At 37.7% G+C, this 21,220-nt stretch overlaps 1 protein-coding gene across 1 annotated transcript in view; it reads right to left on the bottom strand.

Annotated features, from left to right (window-relative positions):
- Window positions 1-21,220, bottom strand: part of ULK4 (unc-51 like kinase 4) — a 260,277-nt gene that overhangs the window by 170,427 nt on the left and 68,630 nt on the right. Inside the window, exons 23-25 of the mRNA XM_076331013.1 lie at window positions 18,637-18,819; window positions 9,885-10,012; window positions 3,245-3,378 (exon numbers count right to left, since the gene is read on the bottom strand). Coding sequence (XP_076187128.1) covers window positions 3,245-3,378; window positions 9,885-10,012; window positions 18,637-18,819 — 445 coding nt within the window. The remainder of the gene's footprint in view (window positions 1-3,244; window positions 3,379-9,884; window positions 10,013-18,636; window positions 18,820-21,220) is intronic.

The raw sequence follows: 21,220 nt of genomic DNA, 5'->3' as shown, positions 1-21,220 counted from the left end.
CAGAAGCAGCAGGAGAAAAGTCACGGCTCATATGCAAAGAAGGAAAATTCTGTCCCTATAGTCTGAAAATATTAAAAGTCAAATCCTGCCTTGAAAGAACACTTACTCTATTTTTTTCCCTAATGAGAGAGCTGCACAAAACTGTAAAAGGGAAATCACATAGACGTTAAACAAATAAAGGATGGGATTTGGTATTTCATACAATTTTCATGCCAGAAAAGGCCCTTCCTTTCAGGGTAAGTCGGAGTTTATTCATGTTGAATAATACCAGTGGTTTTCTTCTGCTCCCGTGGAGTTCAATTTTCAACATAAGCAGAAATGACAGAGCCTGGCACTAAAGTAGGTTGTAAAAATACCTACCCTTAAAAGTTTGGCTCGTTCTATAATATGCTGCTCAAGAAAAAGTAAGTGTTGCCTAAAATTCTCCAAATACACAAACCAAAATACTGTTTTTTCATTAACACATTTTTGTTTTGAATGACACACAATACTGTAATTCAACAAGACCTCTCTGTGGTTAGCAACAAATAATTTACTGAACAATCTACTCTCAAAGATTTAAGGCCTATATCATCATCACATTTGCCAATTTTGCAGTTGATAAATAGATAGATATGGTTACTTGAATTTTTATCATAATCTAAGCAATTTATATCTACTTCCTAGAAATAGGTTAAATATTATAAATGCAGAAATAAAATTAGTTTCTTACCTACAACAACTGAAAACTTTTAAAACCATTCACAAGATTAACAATTTATTTCATTTGTTTAAATGTATCTTTACGGCCAATTTCTACAACTTGTTAATCTATTTGGTTTATAGCTACATCTGGTGGAAGAAGATGGGATCAGTAAGGAGCTTCCATAAACGTATATTAAAAAAGCCAGCTAGGATTAATTCTAAATCAACAGTTTAACTGCTCTTAACTGTTACACTTTGCAAATCTGGTTATTTTTCTTAGGAGCCCATAGCTTTTACCTCCTCAAGCAGAACATGTTCCTTTGTCATACTCACAACAATAAAAAGAAAAAGCCTTCTGACAAATGTGGGCAAATATGGACAGATAGTTTTATCTTCATAAAAACAATCAATCAACACACAAATCTAGCTTGGAAAGGAAAACAAAGTGTAAAAATTATGCTTGATATATCAGTTGTCAAGAATGCATTGAAACTGTACATCAGTAGTAAAAAAAACAGCAGAATACATGTTAAAGCAATTGATGTACTATGTATTATACTGATAGTAACTATATATTTGATGTATAGTACTTTCAGGTTCTGAGGAAATATCAGGGCCTACTATATTAGTTGCATATAGTACATACAGACAGTAGGAGGTGAATTTCTGCCTCAAACATTTATAGTCTGAGACTTCCAAATATAGCCAATATGCAAACCTGATATTTATTTCGAAAAAAGGGATTAGGTATTTGCAGCAAGGCAAAAATTTGCATTGTCACAGGAAGTAAAGTTTCTTTTAAAATAGCAGCATGACATTTAGGTCTACTGACCTTTGCAGTGCTACCATTTAATTTTCAATATTCTAGCAATAATGTAAAGAAGATGAAAAATAAACCAGGTATCATCTCATCAGAAAAAAAAATTATGAAAAAAATGTTTTATCATTTAATGACAAAGCATACACAATCAGGATTGGGTTTGCTCCCTTTCTTTTCTTGAATACTCACAGCATTTCCTTCCTTGTCTTCCTATTTAGCTTTCTTACTCTATTCTGTGGGAGATCTCACCCACCAGAAGTTTTAATAAAAATTTTAATGATGATTCAGACCGGCCACACCAATCTCATTTTCCCCTTCCTTCCTTCTTGTCTCCTTCTTCATCCCTTCTCCCTCTTTTCTTCCCTCCCCCTCTCTTTCTCCATCCCTTCTCCCCCTCTGCCCTTCCCCTCCACTCAGTTCCTTCCCTTCTCTTCCCCCTCCCTCCTCTTTCCTTTCTTTTCTTCCTACCCTCCTCCCTTCCCTTCCTCTCTCTCCCCTCCTCCCATTTCCCTTCCTCCTTCTTCCCTTTCCTCCCTAACTCCCTTCCTTCCCTTCTTTCCTTTCTTCCTTCACTTGTTCCTAATTAACTTTCCCAAATAAATACCTCATCTTTCTTCATATAACATATAGCACAGCTTTTCCCAGGAAAGACAATCCCACCATTCTTACTCATCTAGGGTAATTTATGTGACATTTCTTTTATTCAATATCAACCCTATGTTCAAATCTCACCAATAGATCCTCCTTAATTTTTCAAGATTTTATCTATTACTTTTGTACAAATGGCCAAAAGTCTCATCCTGTTTCATCACCTTCTCTTGACTGACTCCCCAGACTCTCGAACTAATTTCTTTCTACTCCAGTTTCTTCTCTGGTCGCCCAATGAGTCCACATTACGCCCTGCAATTTTTGTCCTATCTGCACACATGCTTTTCACTGTTCCTTCTGCAAGTCCCCTCTTCCCCAGTACCTCACCCCACTATGACAAGTTTGAGCATATTCAATGATGAGAGGACTTTAGCTGCTATACCCAAGCAAATTTCTGTTTGAACGTATATGAACAGCACAAAGTAGCTTTTTATCATTCCAAAGGCTCAAATACTAGTGAAATTTGAGCAGACATTCACAAAATTGTCCAAATGCATATCCTTGGCACAAAAGCTACTTTGCTGAAACTTCATGTCCTTATTCCTAAGTATAAGGGATGGGCTGAGGTAGCACTGACATCCTCTCAGAGAAAATCTGAGGATTTCCTATGCATGAGCAAATCCGTTTCAGATGTCTAGAACAACTGAAGTATCTAGGCTGAAATTTTCCAGAAAAATTGCCTGAAGCAAATACTCAACATATAAGTTTCAGTATAAGTGTTTAACATGTACTCACAGATATGCCCTGTTGCATCTCTCCTAGCTTTGTGCTTTATGAGGTAAATTTGCTCTTAGGTTTTTAAATGTTTGGAATATCTTTAGAACATTGATAAAACTTCTTGTACATTCGGGCCTCATTCCTGAGTTTATGGGGCTTACCATTCCACAAATACAAAACATTAATACAGGAAATCATGCATTCCAATACAAAATATCTGATCATGACATAACTAAAGAACTTCACGAAGCTGATATCATGCAAACTTCATGTAATCAGACAATACAGTCTGTCCACCTGTATATGTAAGGGGATACTTGTTTCTCGAGGGAGTAAGCAAAGGTAAGATTTGTTCAGTTAACCAACTGAATTTACCTAGAATTCCTGGCAGCTCCCGCACAATGTGACAGATGAGAAGATCCAGGCATTTTGACAGGTATTCACTGCCACCTTGCTGCTCTTTTCCTGGCGTGGTCTTTCTGCTGTCTCTTTCAATATACATCACGAGTCTACATTTAAGCAAGTGCAAAACATTACCTCTCAAAACAAAATGACACTATATCTCAAAAATATTACTGAACCAGACATTTCTAGTATCTGTGGTTACAATCAAGATGATACATTAGTTTTGGCTCTAATTTTGTTGAAATTTTAGACTTTCCCTTTCAAATAAAAAATTTTTAAAATAACGTAAATGACTGCGTCAAGGAACAAGAGGAAAGAAACCCTTGAGCTACTGTAAGTGCAACTCTACCAGTTTAAATGAATATATGATGCTAACATAAGGAGTGAATCCCTCTGCAGACTTAGACAGAGAGAGACTAATTTTAAAATCCACTTTATTTTGAAATATATGACCAATATGCACAATATGAGCAAAAGACTGAAGACATTCATTTTCAACATGTAAGAATTCCTAAAGCAAGAATTTGTCAATGTAACAAGAGATCAATCTTTCAGTCAAGAAAAATCATACTACATAAATCATACTACAGCCTATCAAAATGTTAGCACTAGTTAGAATGACCATACTGAAAGAGATAAAAATCCCAACTAGCCTTACATTCTTTCTCTAGAAATCTGGTGTTCAAGATTTCTAAAGACAAACCCAATGCTTACATTCTAACTGATAAGTGCTGTATAGCTATGCCATTCTGCAGAATTACATTTCCCATAGTAAACTATGGTAACTGATTTATTAGCCATCAGCTAACTTACAAGAGATTGCTTTAATAATACACCTGTAACAGAATGCTTCAGGCAATATTTTAAAACGCTCATTTGAATAGACAGAACGGCCAGACTTCCCTTTAGGGGCATAATATTGACATCTTTGTTTCACACTCGAACTCCCTAGGTGTCCTGTGCAAAAAAAAAAAATCAGTCACTGGTGACTGAAATCCATACTCTGGATTTTAAGAATGTACTTCAGTATTATCTTTTTTTTTTTTTTTAAATACCCTTCTTATAATCAATGCTCTTTTACAGACGTATGAAAACAACTTCTTTAAACTGCCTCAAGTGTACACAACAAAACAGCAGAACTCTCAAACACAAAATTTTGTCCTAGGAGGTGTATATTTCCATCAAAAAGCCAATTTACTCAATGAAATCAAAACTACCTAAGAATGCATTTTGCAGGATTAGGCCTCTAAACAATGCATTATTGTTATGGAATACTACAACGACCTTATCCTTCCTGAACTGTGCTACAGAGACAAAGACCCGTTCAATAACTACCTTTCACCTCTGCAACAGCCCAGATGCAACACATTCAGCTACACTCCCCAGAGACTATGGGGACATCTTTTGTTTTTCTTGCAATCACTGGAAATTGTATTAAATTACAAGGATTTTTTATTTGTCTGGTAGAAGAGAACTACTTAAAAATCTGACATTATGCTTCAAATGGAATTTTCTTTAAAAAGCTTTAAGTTTTTTTAATATAAAAAATTGAATGTTTTAAATTAAGATAGTATAAAGCCCTCTAGCCTTTCCAGACAACCAAGTATTTTTTACTCAAAAACTGTTTAACAAAAACATGACAAAAGTTCAGAGTTTGTATGGATTTTTTTCTTTAAGAAAACACTTCCATGATTTAACAATCATCTGAATTTATATGGAAATAAGTTTAAATCTGTTTAAGTTGTACTTAAAATAGGCTGAGTAGACTTCAACATCAGCAGTTTTATTGCTGGGGGTGGGGTGGGGAAGGGGTTCATTTTTTAAAAGCATGTTCTATTAGTTAATCACATTTGAGAAGCATACAAAGTATGTTCATTTATTCTGAGAGATGAAAGATACAAAGTTTACGTAAACTCATGAGTTCTTTCTTTTTGTGTTGTCCTTCCCATCACAAAATTGTCTTTCACATAAAGATTTTCTAAAAATATGCACAACTATTTTTTCCCCGATAGTACTGTTCAACTAAACATTGTCTCTCGAGAAAATTGTACAGATCCATATATAGGCAGGAAAGCATTAGTATCTCTATTTTCCTTCAACAAATTCCTCAGTCATATGTAGAACAATTCATCAGTTACTTTTATTCCCTGAAGAATCTCAGTGTTCTGTCTAATGGGCAAAACTAGGCCTATGGAAATACATTTATTCAATTCATTTAATGCACACGTTTGTCTTGCACTTAACAATACATGAAAAAATATGTAGGTGTTACTATAAATAAGTTAAATATGATGAGGAATAAACCACTGTCTATGAAGCCAGGTTTGATTTTAAAAAAATTTCTTCAAATATCTGTATTGCATGATATGGCTGTCAGCAAGCTTTTACTCCTGAGTAATAGGAATGGGAATGAGGTCTACTACTTTAAAAGCATAAGAACTGTTCATTTAAAGATGATCAACATGAAAAAAGAGAAGATTTAGTGAAAATTCAGAAGACTGAGCAGAAGCGTGACAAGACATGGTCTTCAAATATACAGAAGTCACTGTAAAGGGAAAGAGACTACATTGTTTTCTGTGCTTAATCTGTAGAATTGACATTTCAATGAGGAAACAGCAAGAATTTTTGAGTGTTAGGAATAGCTAACAATTAGAATAGCTATCAAAAAGAGGTCATGGAATACACACCAATTTCCACCAATCGTTAAAAAATATTTCTCAAGCATTACAGACCTTGGCCTGGATCAGAAGGGTAGACCCTGCAACCTCTCAAGGTCTCTTTAAGAACTGTTTTCTAAAATTCATTCATTCCCTTCGATCAGTGACATTCACCCTCAACATCCTTAAAATCAGCTTTAGATATCAGTAAGGCTCAGCTACAACTTTACCAGAACCTCAACAGGGGGAAAAATGCATGCGGCCACCAGATGACTGAACCTAAAAGCAGGAGGTCTCTCACTAGCAGTCTTCCCCCTACTTCTCCCTTCAGTTCACTAAGTTCACAGAGAATGACAGACCTCCATGAAACTAAAGAATGTCTTGCATGCTCTGAGGACATATACAGTCCATTTATGCCGACAATTCAAGGACCCGTTTTTAGTCAACCTCTGCTAACAGAAAATGATGAAGATTTTTAAAGGAAGTTTAATATAGATATATTGTTTATTTTACAGAGGTGCAACACCGGATGGCAGATCATGCTAGCAAGAAGGGTCAATCCCTATTTCTCCCCATCTATGCTTTTTTTCTTTTTTTAGTTTGATACCAGCTTGCTGGATTTTTTTCCTGAAATCACTGACTTGTGTAATTGTTCCCTACCACCTTCAATTTCCATGTTTTCCCATTTGACTGAGCACCAATTTCTTTTTCTCGCTATTTTTCTAGGCCAGTCTTAGACATATAAAGTCAACAGCCTATGCTAGATGTGAGATTGTAATAGGTCTCCAGGTAAAGCTTTTCCTTTGAGGGCACATACAAGATCTGAAAATTTAAAAAATATGGAAGGTGGGGACAGATAACAGAGAAAGATTTTGCTCTGAAGTTCTGCTTTTGTGCGTAGTTAGGCTTCTGCAGGCTGTGAAAGTCTGTCAGGAATACTACCCTATCTTTTCACAAGTGTCCATCTCTGCAGATAGTATAAAAAGAGGTTTAAATAAATTCTTTAGGGAGGAAGTTCAATCTCCAGGGCAGTCTCTATTCACCTAGGAAATTCTCTGAAACCGTTTAGATCCAGAAAGAACAATTCAGTGAGACTAATCAGAAATTACTACTAGTTCAGAAAAGGGTGAAATTATAAGTCTCAACAAAACTTCAGGTTGTATCCCTCCTCTCATTAACAGGTAGCCTGCCTTTGCAAATCATGGAAAAAACAAGGAGACTGGAAAACTCAATGTGATTAGCAAAAGAAATACATTTGCATATTGTAAGCAAACAAGTGCTATTTCAGCCTAAAAGGTCTCCTACCTTCTCTAGCTGTATCACATGTGGAATAACAAAAAGCATGTAATGGACTACCATGAGACAGGTAGAAAAAAGAATAACAGGTGAATTGTATCAATGTTGTGTTGAGAAAAAATTCACTTCAAAATTACATTTGATATTACGTATAAATGCTTTTCATCCACGGATCTCGAAATCTTGAAGTACTTTGGAAAGTCCTAGTGGAATTTCCTCAGTGACATCCATTGTCAAGCTCTTGAATTACACACTCCCACCACAACTAATTTCATAATTTAAAAATACGCTACGACAGATTCAGAGAATGTGGTTTTTGAAAAATAAAAATAAAAAAAAAAATCACAAAAATCTCTGCAAATGTATGTATAATTTTTATTACGAAACTAAACAAAAGCCTTTTCCAATGCCAAACTGAGCAACACTTAACTTGAAGCTGTAGAGATATATGCAGTGTTGCCATGAAAGAGTTATTACTGACTGTTTTATCATCTGCATCATATCCTTTAACTAATGCACACTGAAAAATTGCCATATTGATTATCTTTATCATAAACAGATTTTATAATCTCAAGCAATATAAATCCCATTACAGGCATTAGCTGCAACTGCTAAAGACAAACCAGTAAGTAGAAATTATGCACATTTTACTACATACTCTTTATATTTCTCAAATCAAACACATTCATAAAGAGAATTTGAGTATATCAAACATTTTCAATAGTTATCCAACTGATTACTGCTTACTGTACTAGCAATTTTGAATTTATTAGTCTTAATTTTGAAGTAACTTTCCTGTCACAGAACTGGAGACATTTAACCAGAATACACCAATAGGAATTCAACAGTATAAGTCAAAGAATATCCATTATTTCTACTGGGCTTAAAATTCTTCCTGACTTCAGGATATTATGGAAGTAGTTGTCTCCACATATAATGGGTCATTTCTCCTCTCTCATCCTACTGTAGCCATCTTACTTTCTGGATGCAAGAGAAAGGTTTTAGTCTAGATGATCTATCCTGTCAAGAGATATACTGTTCACTGAAGAACAATTATGAAGAAAAACAAACAAATTAAGAAAAACAGTTTATCAATTCAATAAAGCTGCTATAAGGCTTGCCTATTGTTTTACCTAATGTGTTATATTATGTATTGGTCCCTAATCAGCTCTGTCTGGAGCGTCACAATACAACAGCAGGAAAAAGCCAAAATTCACAATACAAAATAACATCTCAAATTCACAACACATTCTCTTCAGAAAGGCTGCTCATTGGAAAGCATTATAAATAAAGAGATCACATTGTCGATAAAAATTATTAAAGTTTTTCTCCTTCACATAATACCCCAGGTATAAAGAAACATAGTAACTGTCAGTACAGGACTTCTGTCAGACATTTCTCCAAACACACAGATCAGTCCTATGTGCTATAACAAGCATATGAATAGCAGCAGTCATTAAAAATGTAACCATTCAAAAAGTTACTTACAAATCATTAGAGACATTTTTCACTAACCAGAACACATCACCTGATAAAACATTTCTGGAAGTATAAAAAGATACACATGAAAAAGACTTGGATTCAGAACTTATTCTCTATGATCTACAAAAATTGGGATATCTACAGATTCATATGTGAGTGGAGGGGTATACAATGATAGCACCCCACAAGATGTCCTCTCACAATGGCTTCATGGTATAACTCACGTGCTCCTTCCAATCCAGCCTTTTAGCTCCAATGCATACATCTTAATTCTTCTCAAGTATCATTATAAGATATAAGGTTATATTTGCTGTAAATGTAGTTAGATTTACAGCTACCCACAAGCTTCATCCTTTTTTACTTTCAGTTCCAAACCTGCTTTATTCCAATACCATAAAAACTGGGTTTACACTGTATTTTGCTGTTCTTCATAATGAACAGTAGAAGATATAAATCCCAAATAAAAATTCTTCCATTTTATTTCTCCAATCACCCCCGAAACATGGTGACAATTTACATTCTAACAAAGTTTAATTTCTTCTTGTCTGATACAGGAATGTTTTTGTGCCATCAGAAGACACAAAAATTCAAATAACTATTCCACTGTGAGTAAAATATAATTTTAGAGAAGTCATTTCTTGCAAAGTATTTTAAAACATAGAAACAAATAAAATATTTCATGTAAAAGTCACAGGAATTCAGTGGTCATTATAAATCACTCCAACAACATATATAGCCAAGAAACATTATTTTACCTTGAATGTGCCTATACTGAAAAGATTATACCACACCCCAAGATGAGGAAGGTACATGACAGACCTTTCTATTTTGCTTTCCCACCATAGTAACAACTCACTGTTGCAGGATTTGTTTTGCCCAACCCAAAGCAAAATCTGCTCCTTGCTAATTGTCACTGGGACCGCAAGTTACTTTAAAAGACAAACTCTGCCTGTAAGACAGTGGCTTCCCCTTGTGAGTAATCATCACACCTGATGACCCCAGACGAAAGAGAACACTCTTTTCTTGATATTCTCATGAATAAAAGGATTCATATTACACAGAAAATAGTTCACTCCTAAAACATTGGCTCAAAAATACCACACATTTTAAAGTATTTCAGGTACGACTTTGAAAATAAATATTACGTCTCTAATTATCTTCCATTATTACCTTACCTTGCTTGACAACTGAGTAGCAACATCTCCCTGTTATTAATTAAAACTTGTAGCAGGACCAGAAAGGCTTTTGCTCGAATAAAAGTTGAAGGACTTTCAAGTAAACGAGTAATTGTAGTCACAAAATCCTTGGTGGAAATAAACACAAATACGTTAATATTATTTTATGGAAAAGGGTTACTTGCACTGTATTTTTAACACTGTATACATTTAAAAGTTGCTCACTTTCACATGCATTCTGTATTAGTATGGTACTTTTCATGTCACTCACAGAAAAAAAAAAAAGAAAAAAAAAATCCATAAAACACTACTAAATAAATTCCGTCCAAGACAGATTGGCCCAGTGCAAAGCTGCTTTGTACATCTTCTCAAGAGCTGCAACAAGTAAAAACTATCTAAGGTACTATGTCCAAAATGGTACAAAATGAACTACAAAATATGATGGAACTTATATTTTAAAATGTCCTACCTTAAGGATAAATGTAGGATATTTTAATATATTTATTTTAAAAGAAGACCAAAGGATTTTCAGAATACATAAATATTTCAGCACAAATATGATTAAACATTTACCTATTAATTCCCATATATGCAGGAAGATTACAAACACCACCTTGGTTGGATACGATCATGTCTACATCAGACCCTAAATTATACAACAGATGCTCCAAATAGATGGCAAAACTGTTTCTACCTTCTCTGATTGTACTTATCTAAAATAATTTTATTTTGGCTTCATGAAGTGAAGAACACCTTTTCAAGGAACAACCCAAATTAGGGGTTGGAAAGAAAGAAAAAGGATAAACTGCAAGCAGTAAGGAGCCATGACTTTCCTAATCCACTGACCATTCCCCATTCCTATGATAAAGTCAATTTATAAGATGCTAAAATCCTTGCTAACTCCTTACTTCCTGTAAATCCAAATGAAAGAATAATTTTAAAAGTTTAACAAGGAGAGTGAGAAATAAAGAATAACCACAAAATATTTCCCTTCAAAAGTTTAACAATGGTTAGCTGACTGGATTCTGAAATCACAGCTTGCTTCTTTTTCTCTCTCTCTGTATTTTGCCCTGTATATTGAAAGGATTTTCTTCTCTAGTTTCTGGAATGTGGCCTGACATGTAGAAAGATGAGAGATTCTTGTGTACTGCCTCAGTTTCCAAGGGAATAAAGCTGAGAATCAGCGGAAGGAAAAAGAGAGCTCTCATATTATGACTAACAGAATTGGGTATTATGAGTTGTAAAAAGCGTAAGATAAGGATCATTTCTGCTCTGTCCAACAGTATGTTGTAATTCCTGAAGAGCCAAAGGAGAAAAAAGAAAAAGAAAAAAAAACCCAAACCAACCATATGGCGTATCCTCTACCTCCAAGGAATAAAAATATCTGCTACTCATCCGTACTCCTCTTCTATGAAGACCAATTGGGCTATTTGGTTAAAAAAAAAAAAGAATTAAAAAAATCCATCGTCAAAGATCACCTTGCTGGCAGCAGCAATGGTGTTTTTTGGATCAGCTCTTGATCAGAATGCCTTGTTCTGAAAACACAAACCCTACTTAAAATCTCTCTCTCAAAAAAAAAAAAAAAAAAAAAAAAAAATCAGAATTAAAAACTGAGCCAGAATTTACAAATTGAGTGAATTGGCTCTATCCAAGAATTAGACTGAGCACAAATGGCCTCATCAACAGAAACTACCTTCAAACATTTGAGCTGGATTCTCAAGGGAGTAACACTACAGAATAAAGAGGTGCCTAGTGTGTGCCTGCATGTTGTGTACAAAGTTTAAAATCCTGCTGTGTGACGCACATTTAACATACCAAGTATCATTCAAATTCCCTTTTCTGCTGACGGAATAAGTGAAAGGCAACTTCATTGCCCTTAAACTGAAAATCAACACAATGTAATTTATTAAAGACAGTCTTTGCAACAATTAAATATACCTCTTTACAGAGACTGGAAAAAGAACAGGAGTGTGAGAGTTGGCCAACAAACCATCAGATTTTACCCTGATACCATTTTAACATTGTCTTCAAAAGCAGTCAGCATAGACAGTAACTACAGAAATCCCAGAAAAAACAAGCTGTTATTAATTATTCTAGAACTGTTTTGTTGTATTTCTGTAATTTACTTCATAAACAGACGAGTTCCTCAATCTTGTGGTTAATAAGCATAAGCTATGTAAAGTGTATTGCTTTAAACACTTCAACAGCTCATGGAGCATGACTTGTAGCTCCTCCAGTATGAACCTGCAGGGGTAAAGTTCTTAAATTACAATCTACTAAAAGCAAAGGTTGAAATTTTAATAAAGTGGGGTTTTGTGGGGGTTTCTGGTTTTTTTATGAAATTACTCAAAACCACCAAAAAAGTTTTTACGTTAAGAAACACCGTAAAGCCTCAGACTTAGTGAAAGAGTATATATAATGGAACACTGCCTGCTAACATAAATGGACTTGATAGACCAAGCACAGGGATGCCATGACAAAGACACATGCAACTACAAGCCAAAGCACATCTGACTGTTTTTAGTCCTCATGCTCTGGAAGGCAAGAATACTTCAATGTGACATATGAGGGTTACCATGGGTTAAGACAACATTGTCAATTAAAATCAGTTACACCAGACTTATCTGGGAACGTTCTAATAACCTGGCTTAAGGAATAAATGTGACATTTTGGAATCTGCTTTTCTGGCTGGTCTGAGGACTGCAAAACAGCAACAGTTTATCCAAAGAACATTTGAAGCACATCTTTGCTGACCTGCAGAACTCAGTATATCAGAAAAGCCAAAAATTGCTGAAATACCATCTAATACATTAATTATTAATCATTTCACTGTTACATTGCTCTTCCCTCCCCTGCAACTGTTTGATGCATCCATGGAGACTCTGCAGGGTAAGAACAGTTTTTTCATTGCAACTGAAAGCACTGTCGACTGCAACAAGATCATGAGATTTTCTATTGGATACTCTTAGCAATACTGCAAAGCAAGTTCAAAACAAACCACAACAAGCAATGAGGTTTTTGAATTGGCTACACAAGGGCAAAACAGTTAGACCACTATTTCACTATACAATAACTGAAGTTGTGATTGCAATCATTTGTTGCATTGTTGTGTATTTTCAAATTCCCTTTCTATGTACTGCAAGTGCCTCTATAATATTATAAGTTAAGAGTTACAAAGATTTTGTTAAAGACATATCTTTTTTTTAATTCGTACTGATATTGACAGGTAAAACACAAAGAACTGAAAAAAAAAAAGGAACTGAAATATGAAGGCAATGTTTGTAATACACTTATAATGCTTTTTTTCAGTGCCATAATTGGATATGACCAAGATAAAAAGGGACTATGGCCAATGGTGCAGGGAAGCGAAGAAACAATGCAGTTGTGACAACATATTGCTGTAACTATCTGAATAATTTTACTTATTAGTATTTGAGAAAACACAAACAAATTAAAAAAACATTGCTAATTACTTTCATCTGGCTGTCAAGATTCACCTTTGAATGACTGAAAACCTGTCAATAACTTTTTGAATGCAGTTAGGTTCTTCCAGAGGTCAGATAATGGGGTGGTTTGTTTTTTTGGTGGGGTTTTTTTTGTGCTTTTTTTTTTTTTTTTATCTACTGCTATAGTGTGTCAAAGATTTTTGATTTTGAGTTCTTTTTCCACACTTTATTTTAAAAACATTATTTCAGGTTTTTTTGTTTCCAAGACAAGAAACTAAAATAGAAAGGCTCTATATCAGAGACGGATTTAGCCATTGTAGGTCTCTGAAGATTTATACTAACGTAGATGACCACAGAACTGCGTTTCTCCTTTGTCTCCTAGTTTTTATTTTGCAACTGGTTTTATTGCTGTTCTTGAAGGGAGTAGAAAATAGAAAATAAGGGCAGCCTTAGGTCTTGTAAGCTAAGGGAGTTTCCAGATAACATGGTAGGGTGACTCTCATGACTGGAGTGCTGCAATGGATGGCTATAGACTCTTCAGAAGGGACAGGCGAGGAAGGAGAGGCGGTGGGGTGGCTCTGTATGTTAGGGAGTGTTTCGATTGTATAGAGCTCAACGATTGTGATGATGGTACAGTTGAGTGTCTATGGGTAAGGATGAGGGGGAAGGCCAACGAAGCAGATATCCTGCTGGGAGTCTGTTATAGACCACCCAACCAGGATGAAGGGGCGGATGAAGTGTTCTATAAGCGGCTGGCAGAAGTCTCACAATCGCTGGCCCTTGTTCTCGTGGGGGACTTCAACTTCCCGGACGTCTGCTGGAAATACAACACGGCAGAGAGGAAACAGTCTAGGAGCTTCCTGGAGTATGTGGAAGACAACTTCCTGACAGAGCTGGTAAGGGAGCCTACCAGGGGAGGTGCCTCGCTCGACCTGCTGTTTACAAACAGAGAAGGACTGGTGGGAGATGTGGTGGTCAGAGGCCGTCTTGGGCTTAGCGACCATGAAATGATAGAATTCTCGATTCTTGGTGAAGTAAGGAGGGGGGGCAGCAAAACCACAACCATGGACTTCCGGAGGGCGAACTTTGGCCTGTTCAGGACACTGGTTGAGAGAGTCCCTTGGGAGACAGTCCTGAAGGGCAAAGGGGTCCAGGAAGGCTGGACGATCTTCAAGAAGGAAGTCTTAAAGGCGCAGGAGCAGGCTGTCCCTGTACGCCGTAAGAAGAATGGGCGGGGAAGACGACCGGCCTGGCTAAACGGGGAGCTCTTGCTGGGACTCAGGAAAAAAAGGAGAGTTTACCGCTTGTGGAAGAAAGGGCAGGCGACTCAAGAAGAGTACAGGGATCTCGTTAGGTCGTGCAGAGAAGAAATGAGAAAGGCAAAAGCCCAGCTAGAACGCAATCTGGCCACTGTCGTTAAAGACAACAAAAAATGTTTTTACAAATATATTAATGACAAGAAGAGAGCCAAGGAGAATCTCCATCCTTTATTGGATGCAAGGGGGAACATTGTCACTGAGGATGAGGAAAAGGCTGAGGTACTCAATGCCTTCTTTGCCTCAGTCTTTAACAGGCAGACCAGTTATCCTCAGGGTACTCGGCCCCCCGAGCTGGAAGACGGGGACGGCGAGCAGGATGAACCCCCCGTAATCCAAGAGGAAGCAGTCAATGACCTGCTATGCCACCTGGACACTCACAAGTCTATGGGGCCGGATGGGATCCACCCAACAGTGCTGAGGGAGCTGGCGGAGGTGCTCGCCAAGCCGCTTTCCATCATCTATCAGCAGTCCTGGTTAACGGGGGAGGTCCCGGATGACTGGAGGCTTGCCAATGTGACGCCCATCTACAAGAAGGGCCGGAAGGAGAATCCGGGGAACTACAGGCCTGTCAGCCTGACCTCGGTGCCGGGGAAGATTATGGAGCGGCTCATCTTGAGGGCGCTCACAAGGCATGAGCGGGACAACCAGGGGATCCGGCCTAGCCAGCACGGATTCATGAGAGGCAGGTCCTGCTTGACCAACCTGATCTCCTTCTATGACCAGGTGACCCGCCTAGTGGATGAGGGAAAGGCTGTGGATGTGGTCTACCTGGGCTTCAGTAAGGCCTTTGACACTGTCTCCCACAGCATTCTCCTAGAGAAGCTGGCGGCTCACGGCTTAGACAGGGGTACTCTGCGCTGGGTAAAACACTGCCTGGACGGCCGGGCCCAGAGAGTTGTGGTGAATGGAGTTACATCCAGTTGGCGGCCGGTCACGAGCGGTGTTCCCCAGGGCTCAGTACTGGGGCCGGTCTTGTTCCATATCTTTATTGATGATCTGGGCGAGGGGATCGAGTGCACCCTCAGTAAGTTTGCAGACGACACCAAGTTGTGTGGGAGTGCTGATCTGCTTGAGGGTAGGAAGGCTCTGCAGAGGGACCTGGACAGGCTGGATCGATGGGCCCAGGCCAACTGTATGAGGTTCAACAAGGACAAGTGCCGGGTCCTGCACTTCAGCCACAACAACCCCATGCAGCGCTACAGGCTTGGGGAAGAGTGGCTGGAAAGCTGCCCAGCAGAGAAGGACCTGGGGGTGCTGGTCGACAGCCGGCTGAACATGAGCTGGCAGTGTGCCCAGGCGGCCAAGAAGGCCAATGGCATCCTGGCCTGTATCAGAAACAGTGTGGCCAGCAGGAGTAGGGAAGTGATCGTGCCCCTGTACTCGGCACTGGTGAGGCCGCACCTCGAATACTGTGTTCAGTTTTGGGCCCCTCACTACAAGAAGGACGTTGAGGTGCTGGAGCGTGTCCAGAGAAGGGCAACGAGGCTGGTGAGGGGTCTGGAGAACAAGTCTTATGAGGAGCGGCTGAGGGAACTGGGACTGTTTAGCCTGGAGAAAAGGAGGCTGAGGGGAGACCTTATCGCTCTCTACAACTACCTGAAAGGAGGGTGTAGCGAGGTGGGTGTCGGTCTTTTCTCCGAAGTAACAAGTGATAGGACGAGAGGAAATGGCCTCAAGTTGCGGCAGGGGAAGTTTAGATTGGGTGTAAGGAAAAATTTCTTGACTGAAAGAGTGGTGAAACATTGGAACAGGCTGCCCAGGGAAGTGGTGGAGTCCCCATCCCTGGAGGTATTTAAAAGACGTGTAGATGAGGCGCTTATGGACATGGTTTAGTGGGCATGGTGGTGTTGGGTTGACGGTTGGACTTGATGATCTTAGAGGTCTTTTCCAACCTCAGTGATTCTATGATTCTATATACAAAGCTAAGTGATCTCCATCTTGAATTTATATCTTTAAGCATCTTTTAATATGTTGGTTTACAGCTGTATTAAAAAGAGAGTCACAACCTTGTCACTACCTTCTGTACAACACTGAAGTCCTTCTGCCTCTTAAGCTATAGTATACAAGAATTCTACATAAGGCAAAATACTTTGTAGGCCAACACTACCCACTTGTTTTTTCTTTTCCCTTCTCTCGTCAATGTGGACTTGTGTGTCATGCTCACAGAATACTGAAAAGTGCATGGATTATTCAATTCAGTTTTCAGCAATAAAATATTATTACTCCATGTAATGTGATAGTACCTGGCAGTTCAATTCGGGAGCAGGATTGTATTTTTAGATCCTACTCAAGAAAAACAGAAATCTAGTTTCTGCTTCCAAAATCCTACAGTCTAATTTGAGCAAAATAGACATTCTATGAGATACAGATTTATCTGAGCTGTAAAGCAGATACAGTTACCAAATGCAGGCACATGCAGTAGAACTAGACCTTCTTTACCAGTTTTAAAGCACAATGTTTTTTCAGGTACAGCTTTGGGTACTATTCCCACTTCTATCATTAGTTTGATATATGCCGTTAAAAGAATGTCTATTTGTCTATATTTCAATTTTCTAATCTGCAAAATTGCAACACTTGCTCACAAAACACCTATGACAATTCATTAATGATTAAGCAGCAATTTTAAACCCACAAAGTTTCAGCCATTACTGTACTGCATGCCAATAAAATACCTTCTATTTTCCTATAACTAGTTGGAGAATTTCAGAGTTGATTATTTTTATAACGTCAAAAATTTGATTAAAATAGTTCATAGGAACTGCAGTATCAGAAAGGGAGTTCTTTTAGCAATGTAAGTCCCATATAAACAAGAAATTCTTCACAGAAAGCATCATGCTGTAGCCACATGCTTATTACACATTGCATTCTTTCGCTGAATGTTCAAGTGAATATTTTTTGAACATATTATACCACCAACTTACAGTAATGTGCACTATTAGAAACTGTGACATTACAGGACAATTTGCCACTTGTTAGTGCTGTTGTAGTGGAATCTGTGGAAAACTTAAGGCCAGCTGACATGTGTTTACAGAAACACATTGGTAATTCTGACAAGGCACAGAAATGACTTTCAGGAAGAGAATGAGTGATTTCAGGCTGCAAGAAGAGATGGGTGGAAAACAATAGATTATTTTTTAATTTAAACATTGTTGTTAAAACAATGTGTACAGAAATCAAATTAATCTCTCTCAACTAAAGCCTAATAGATTATTATGGTCAAGATGACTGTCAGGTTACAGCATGCATTACAGCAGACTATCTGATGAAAACATGAGCTAGAGTTCCTATTTTCTTTGTGATTTTTATCCTTTCCAAGCAGAGGGGGATTACTTTTGTTTATGAATTGTGCAGACTTACTGCCAAAAAAAAAAACACTATTTCTCTAAACACAGAATAATTTGGTGATCAAAATAGAACACTTTTAATCATATCTTCCAAAAATTGTATTAGCCATAAATCAGAACCAGTAGTTTTATTCAGTGACACTAAAAAGAAAACCCTAAGTTATTAAAATGCTAATTTCTGCAAGACATTTCACTTACAAATTGGTCTAAGGTCCTTTAAGGAGAGCATAAAGTACAGCTTTAGATTCAATCAGGGCATTCATTATTTTCTTTTTTAAATGTCTAAGAGAGCTATGTCAAATAGTTGTCCTCATGCATTCCTTATTGTTTTTCCTTAGGGCCATTATCAGTTACGGTCAGGCTAGAGCTTTCTGAATTGATTGAATTCTAGCTGCAGTAGCAATTTATATACCCATTAGTAGCAGCTCTTGAAGATCTGAGAGAGAGAAAGAAAAACTATACTCCTCATTATCTAGATTTTAAGCAAATAAAAATATAAAATAAACATATTCCTCATTTCCTGCTATTCACATACGTGTCACTGAGTAAGCATTTTGAAAACACAAAAACACTACCAGAGCCAACTTTAACTTTCCATTAGTGAAATTCCATGTCAGTGAGTAATATTAATCTGAAATCAAACCTTTTCTTGAATCAGCCTCTGTAGATGAATCCCACATGACAACATTGCCGAAAACATGGTGAGCATGTACTGCTGAATTTTGCATATTCCATTTGCCAAGGAATTTAGTACAGCTGTTAATCCCACTTTTTCAATGACACTCTGGAAAGCATTGGGTGAGTAACGAGTAATTCTGCATAAAGCCTACAAAAGTGGAAAAAAAAATCCTGTTGTTATTTAATGGGATTATTATCTCAAGAAAAATAATGGAGAATAAAAACAGGTGGTGACTTCTCCAATAGTTTAGAAATATAGAGAATTCATACAGTTTCATTCATAAGACAAATATTAGGGGAAAAGGCTACTTATTTTTAGAGACCTGGAAGTCTTCTAAATGCATTGCTATACACTCCATGCAGCTGAAACTGAAATCTTTGGTACACCAACATCAACATCAGAGTCACATTACTCTTTCCCTCTAGAGAATAATAATGATGGAGCGGTATAGTCCATGCTTAAGTCTTTTATCAGCACAGAATGTAGGTAGCGTCAGATAACACTGTACTAGAAAGGAACACAGGCAGCAGAAAATAGAGAGATAGCACACACCACAAAAATTCTGGTCACCCATAAAGTTGGGCATCTTTCTTCTCTCTCTCTGCTCATGGACCATGATCTCATATGTAGTAGTTCACTATCTAAAGTCTATCTTTAGATCTAGATACTACTTTAGGTCTAGACACTTGTTAAGGAACAGTGTTTAGTAAACATGCAAACTATTCTCCAAATGGTTGGTTTACAAATATCAGTAATTAAAACAATTCTAACAGAAAATGGAGACACTGACTGCACTCTAGTGAAGTGAGCACAAATCTGTTCAGTGTATACTAACTTAGCTATTTCATAACAAACATTACCAAATAACCTCCAGGGTTGATTCATCTCCAAGTCAACACAGCTTTTCCTTTTGATACCTCTGGAAATGCAACCTTCAAGATACTATAACTGCTTTTGTTCTCTCCAGATAAAGAAAATAAGACTCTTTAGATATTTAAAATTTCATTTTCTTTGGCTTGAATGTAGTGTTAGGATAGGAAAACAGATTTTGTCAATTATATTATTCACGTGAAAATCTGAATTGATTTTAGGGAAAAACTCTGAAGGCGACTTTCTTCTGTGAAAAGTAGGCAATATTACCACTTCTTTGTTTTCTTCAGACCAGCTATATTTAGAAATTGCTGCATACTTGGTGTGCATTCAATAGTGAGGTCTTATTTAAGAGAAACTATAATCAATTACACCCACAGAATACTATCATCAGAGAAAAGCTTTCCATGTAGGAACGTCAGAAACTGCCCAGTTCACCAGTGGCCTTAGAAACGTTACTCAAAACACGCTAAAAAATAAATTTAAAAAAGGGCATAAAAGACAATAAATCAAGAATTTATTATTTTTAAACAGACATTTTATTGATGTCATTCATTTACTCTGCTCCTGTTCTTCCTCATCCTTTCTGGTCCAGGAACCATATCGACTGCAGCCTTTTTTTTTTTTTTCTTCTTCTTTTTTTTTCCTCCCTTCTTCTAAAACACAGACACTCAATCTCAGTTTCTTAGTACAGCATGCTCTATTTCCCCAAGGATACAATCCAGTCCTTCACCTCTAGTCTGAGTTCTCAAAATGAGTGGCCAGGAGGTATGCACATTCACTAAACATATCCTTGAGGGTCATATTACCAGTGAACTGCTGGGACCTAGGCACAGACTGTGTCAAAGCAACATGGAGCTAACTTGGTGTCCTAACGTGGTGTATGCAAACCTGCCAATGCCTTAGCTCTCTGCTACAGACCTCGTCAAACAAGGGTGACCATAGCCACAGGCCATCAGATGACCTCCAGGCAAATCTGGTAGGAAAGACATGGCTGTTTTCTAGGATCATATTGCAGCTTTGGAGACAGCAGGAAAACTCAAGCCCACAAACAGCCAAGGGGAGAAGCTTTAAACTCCCATTAGCTTGTATCTCACAGAATGCTCTGCTGTATGAGTGAAACCAACACTTCAGCAGAAAAGCAGAAGATAGAGTTTAATGGGGGATAGGAGACAAAGTATATTAAATCACTTCAGTAGATTCAGTATCTGGAGAGAACAGATGGAGATAGGTCAAAAGGTGGTGGAGCAGGAACTGGGAACCAATGATGAGAAGAGGTAAGAGTAGAGCTCACACCATCATCTCTCAGCAGCGGTCTTGGAACAGGAAATGATCGCAGTGAGAGTAAGGCATTGGCAGAGCCTCTCCTGGTATTGGCTTCTCTGTCCTTGCTCTCTGCACAACCTTAACCAGCACCTTTTCTCCCAGCAGCTCCAACCCTAGCATCATGATCCTCATCAGTCCCTTCCAGCTTGAATTATTCTATGATTCTATCATAGAATCATAGAATCGTTGAGGTTGGAAAAGACCTCTAAGATCATCGAATCCAACCGTCAACCCAACACCACCATGCCCACTAAACCATGTCCCTAAGCGCCTCATCTACACGTCTTTTAAATACCTCCAGGGATGGGGACTCCACCACTTCCCTGGGCAGCCTGTTCCAATGTTTCACCAC

The sequence above is a fragment of the Aptenodytes patagonicus genome, chromosome 2, assembly GCF_965638725.1.
Source record: "Aptenodytes patagonicus chromosome 2, bAptPat1.pri.cur, whole genome shotgun sequence".
Lineage (NCBI taxonomy): Eukaryota > Metazoa > Chordata > Aves > Sphenisciformes > Spheniscidae > Aptenodytes > Aptenodytes patagonicus.
Note: the sequence above shows the minus strand (reverse complement) of the source record. Positions and strands in the feature narration are given on the sequence as shown.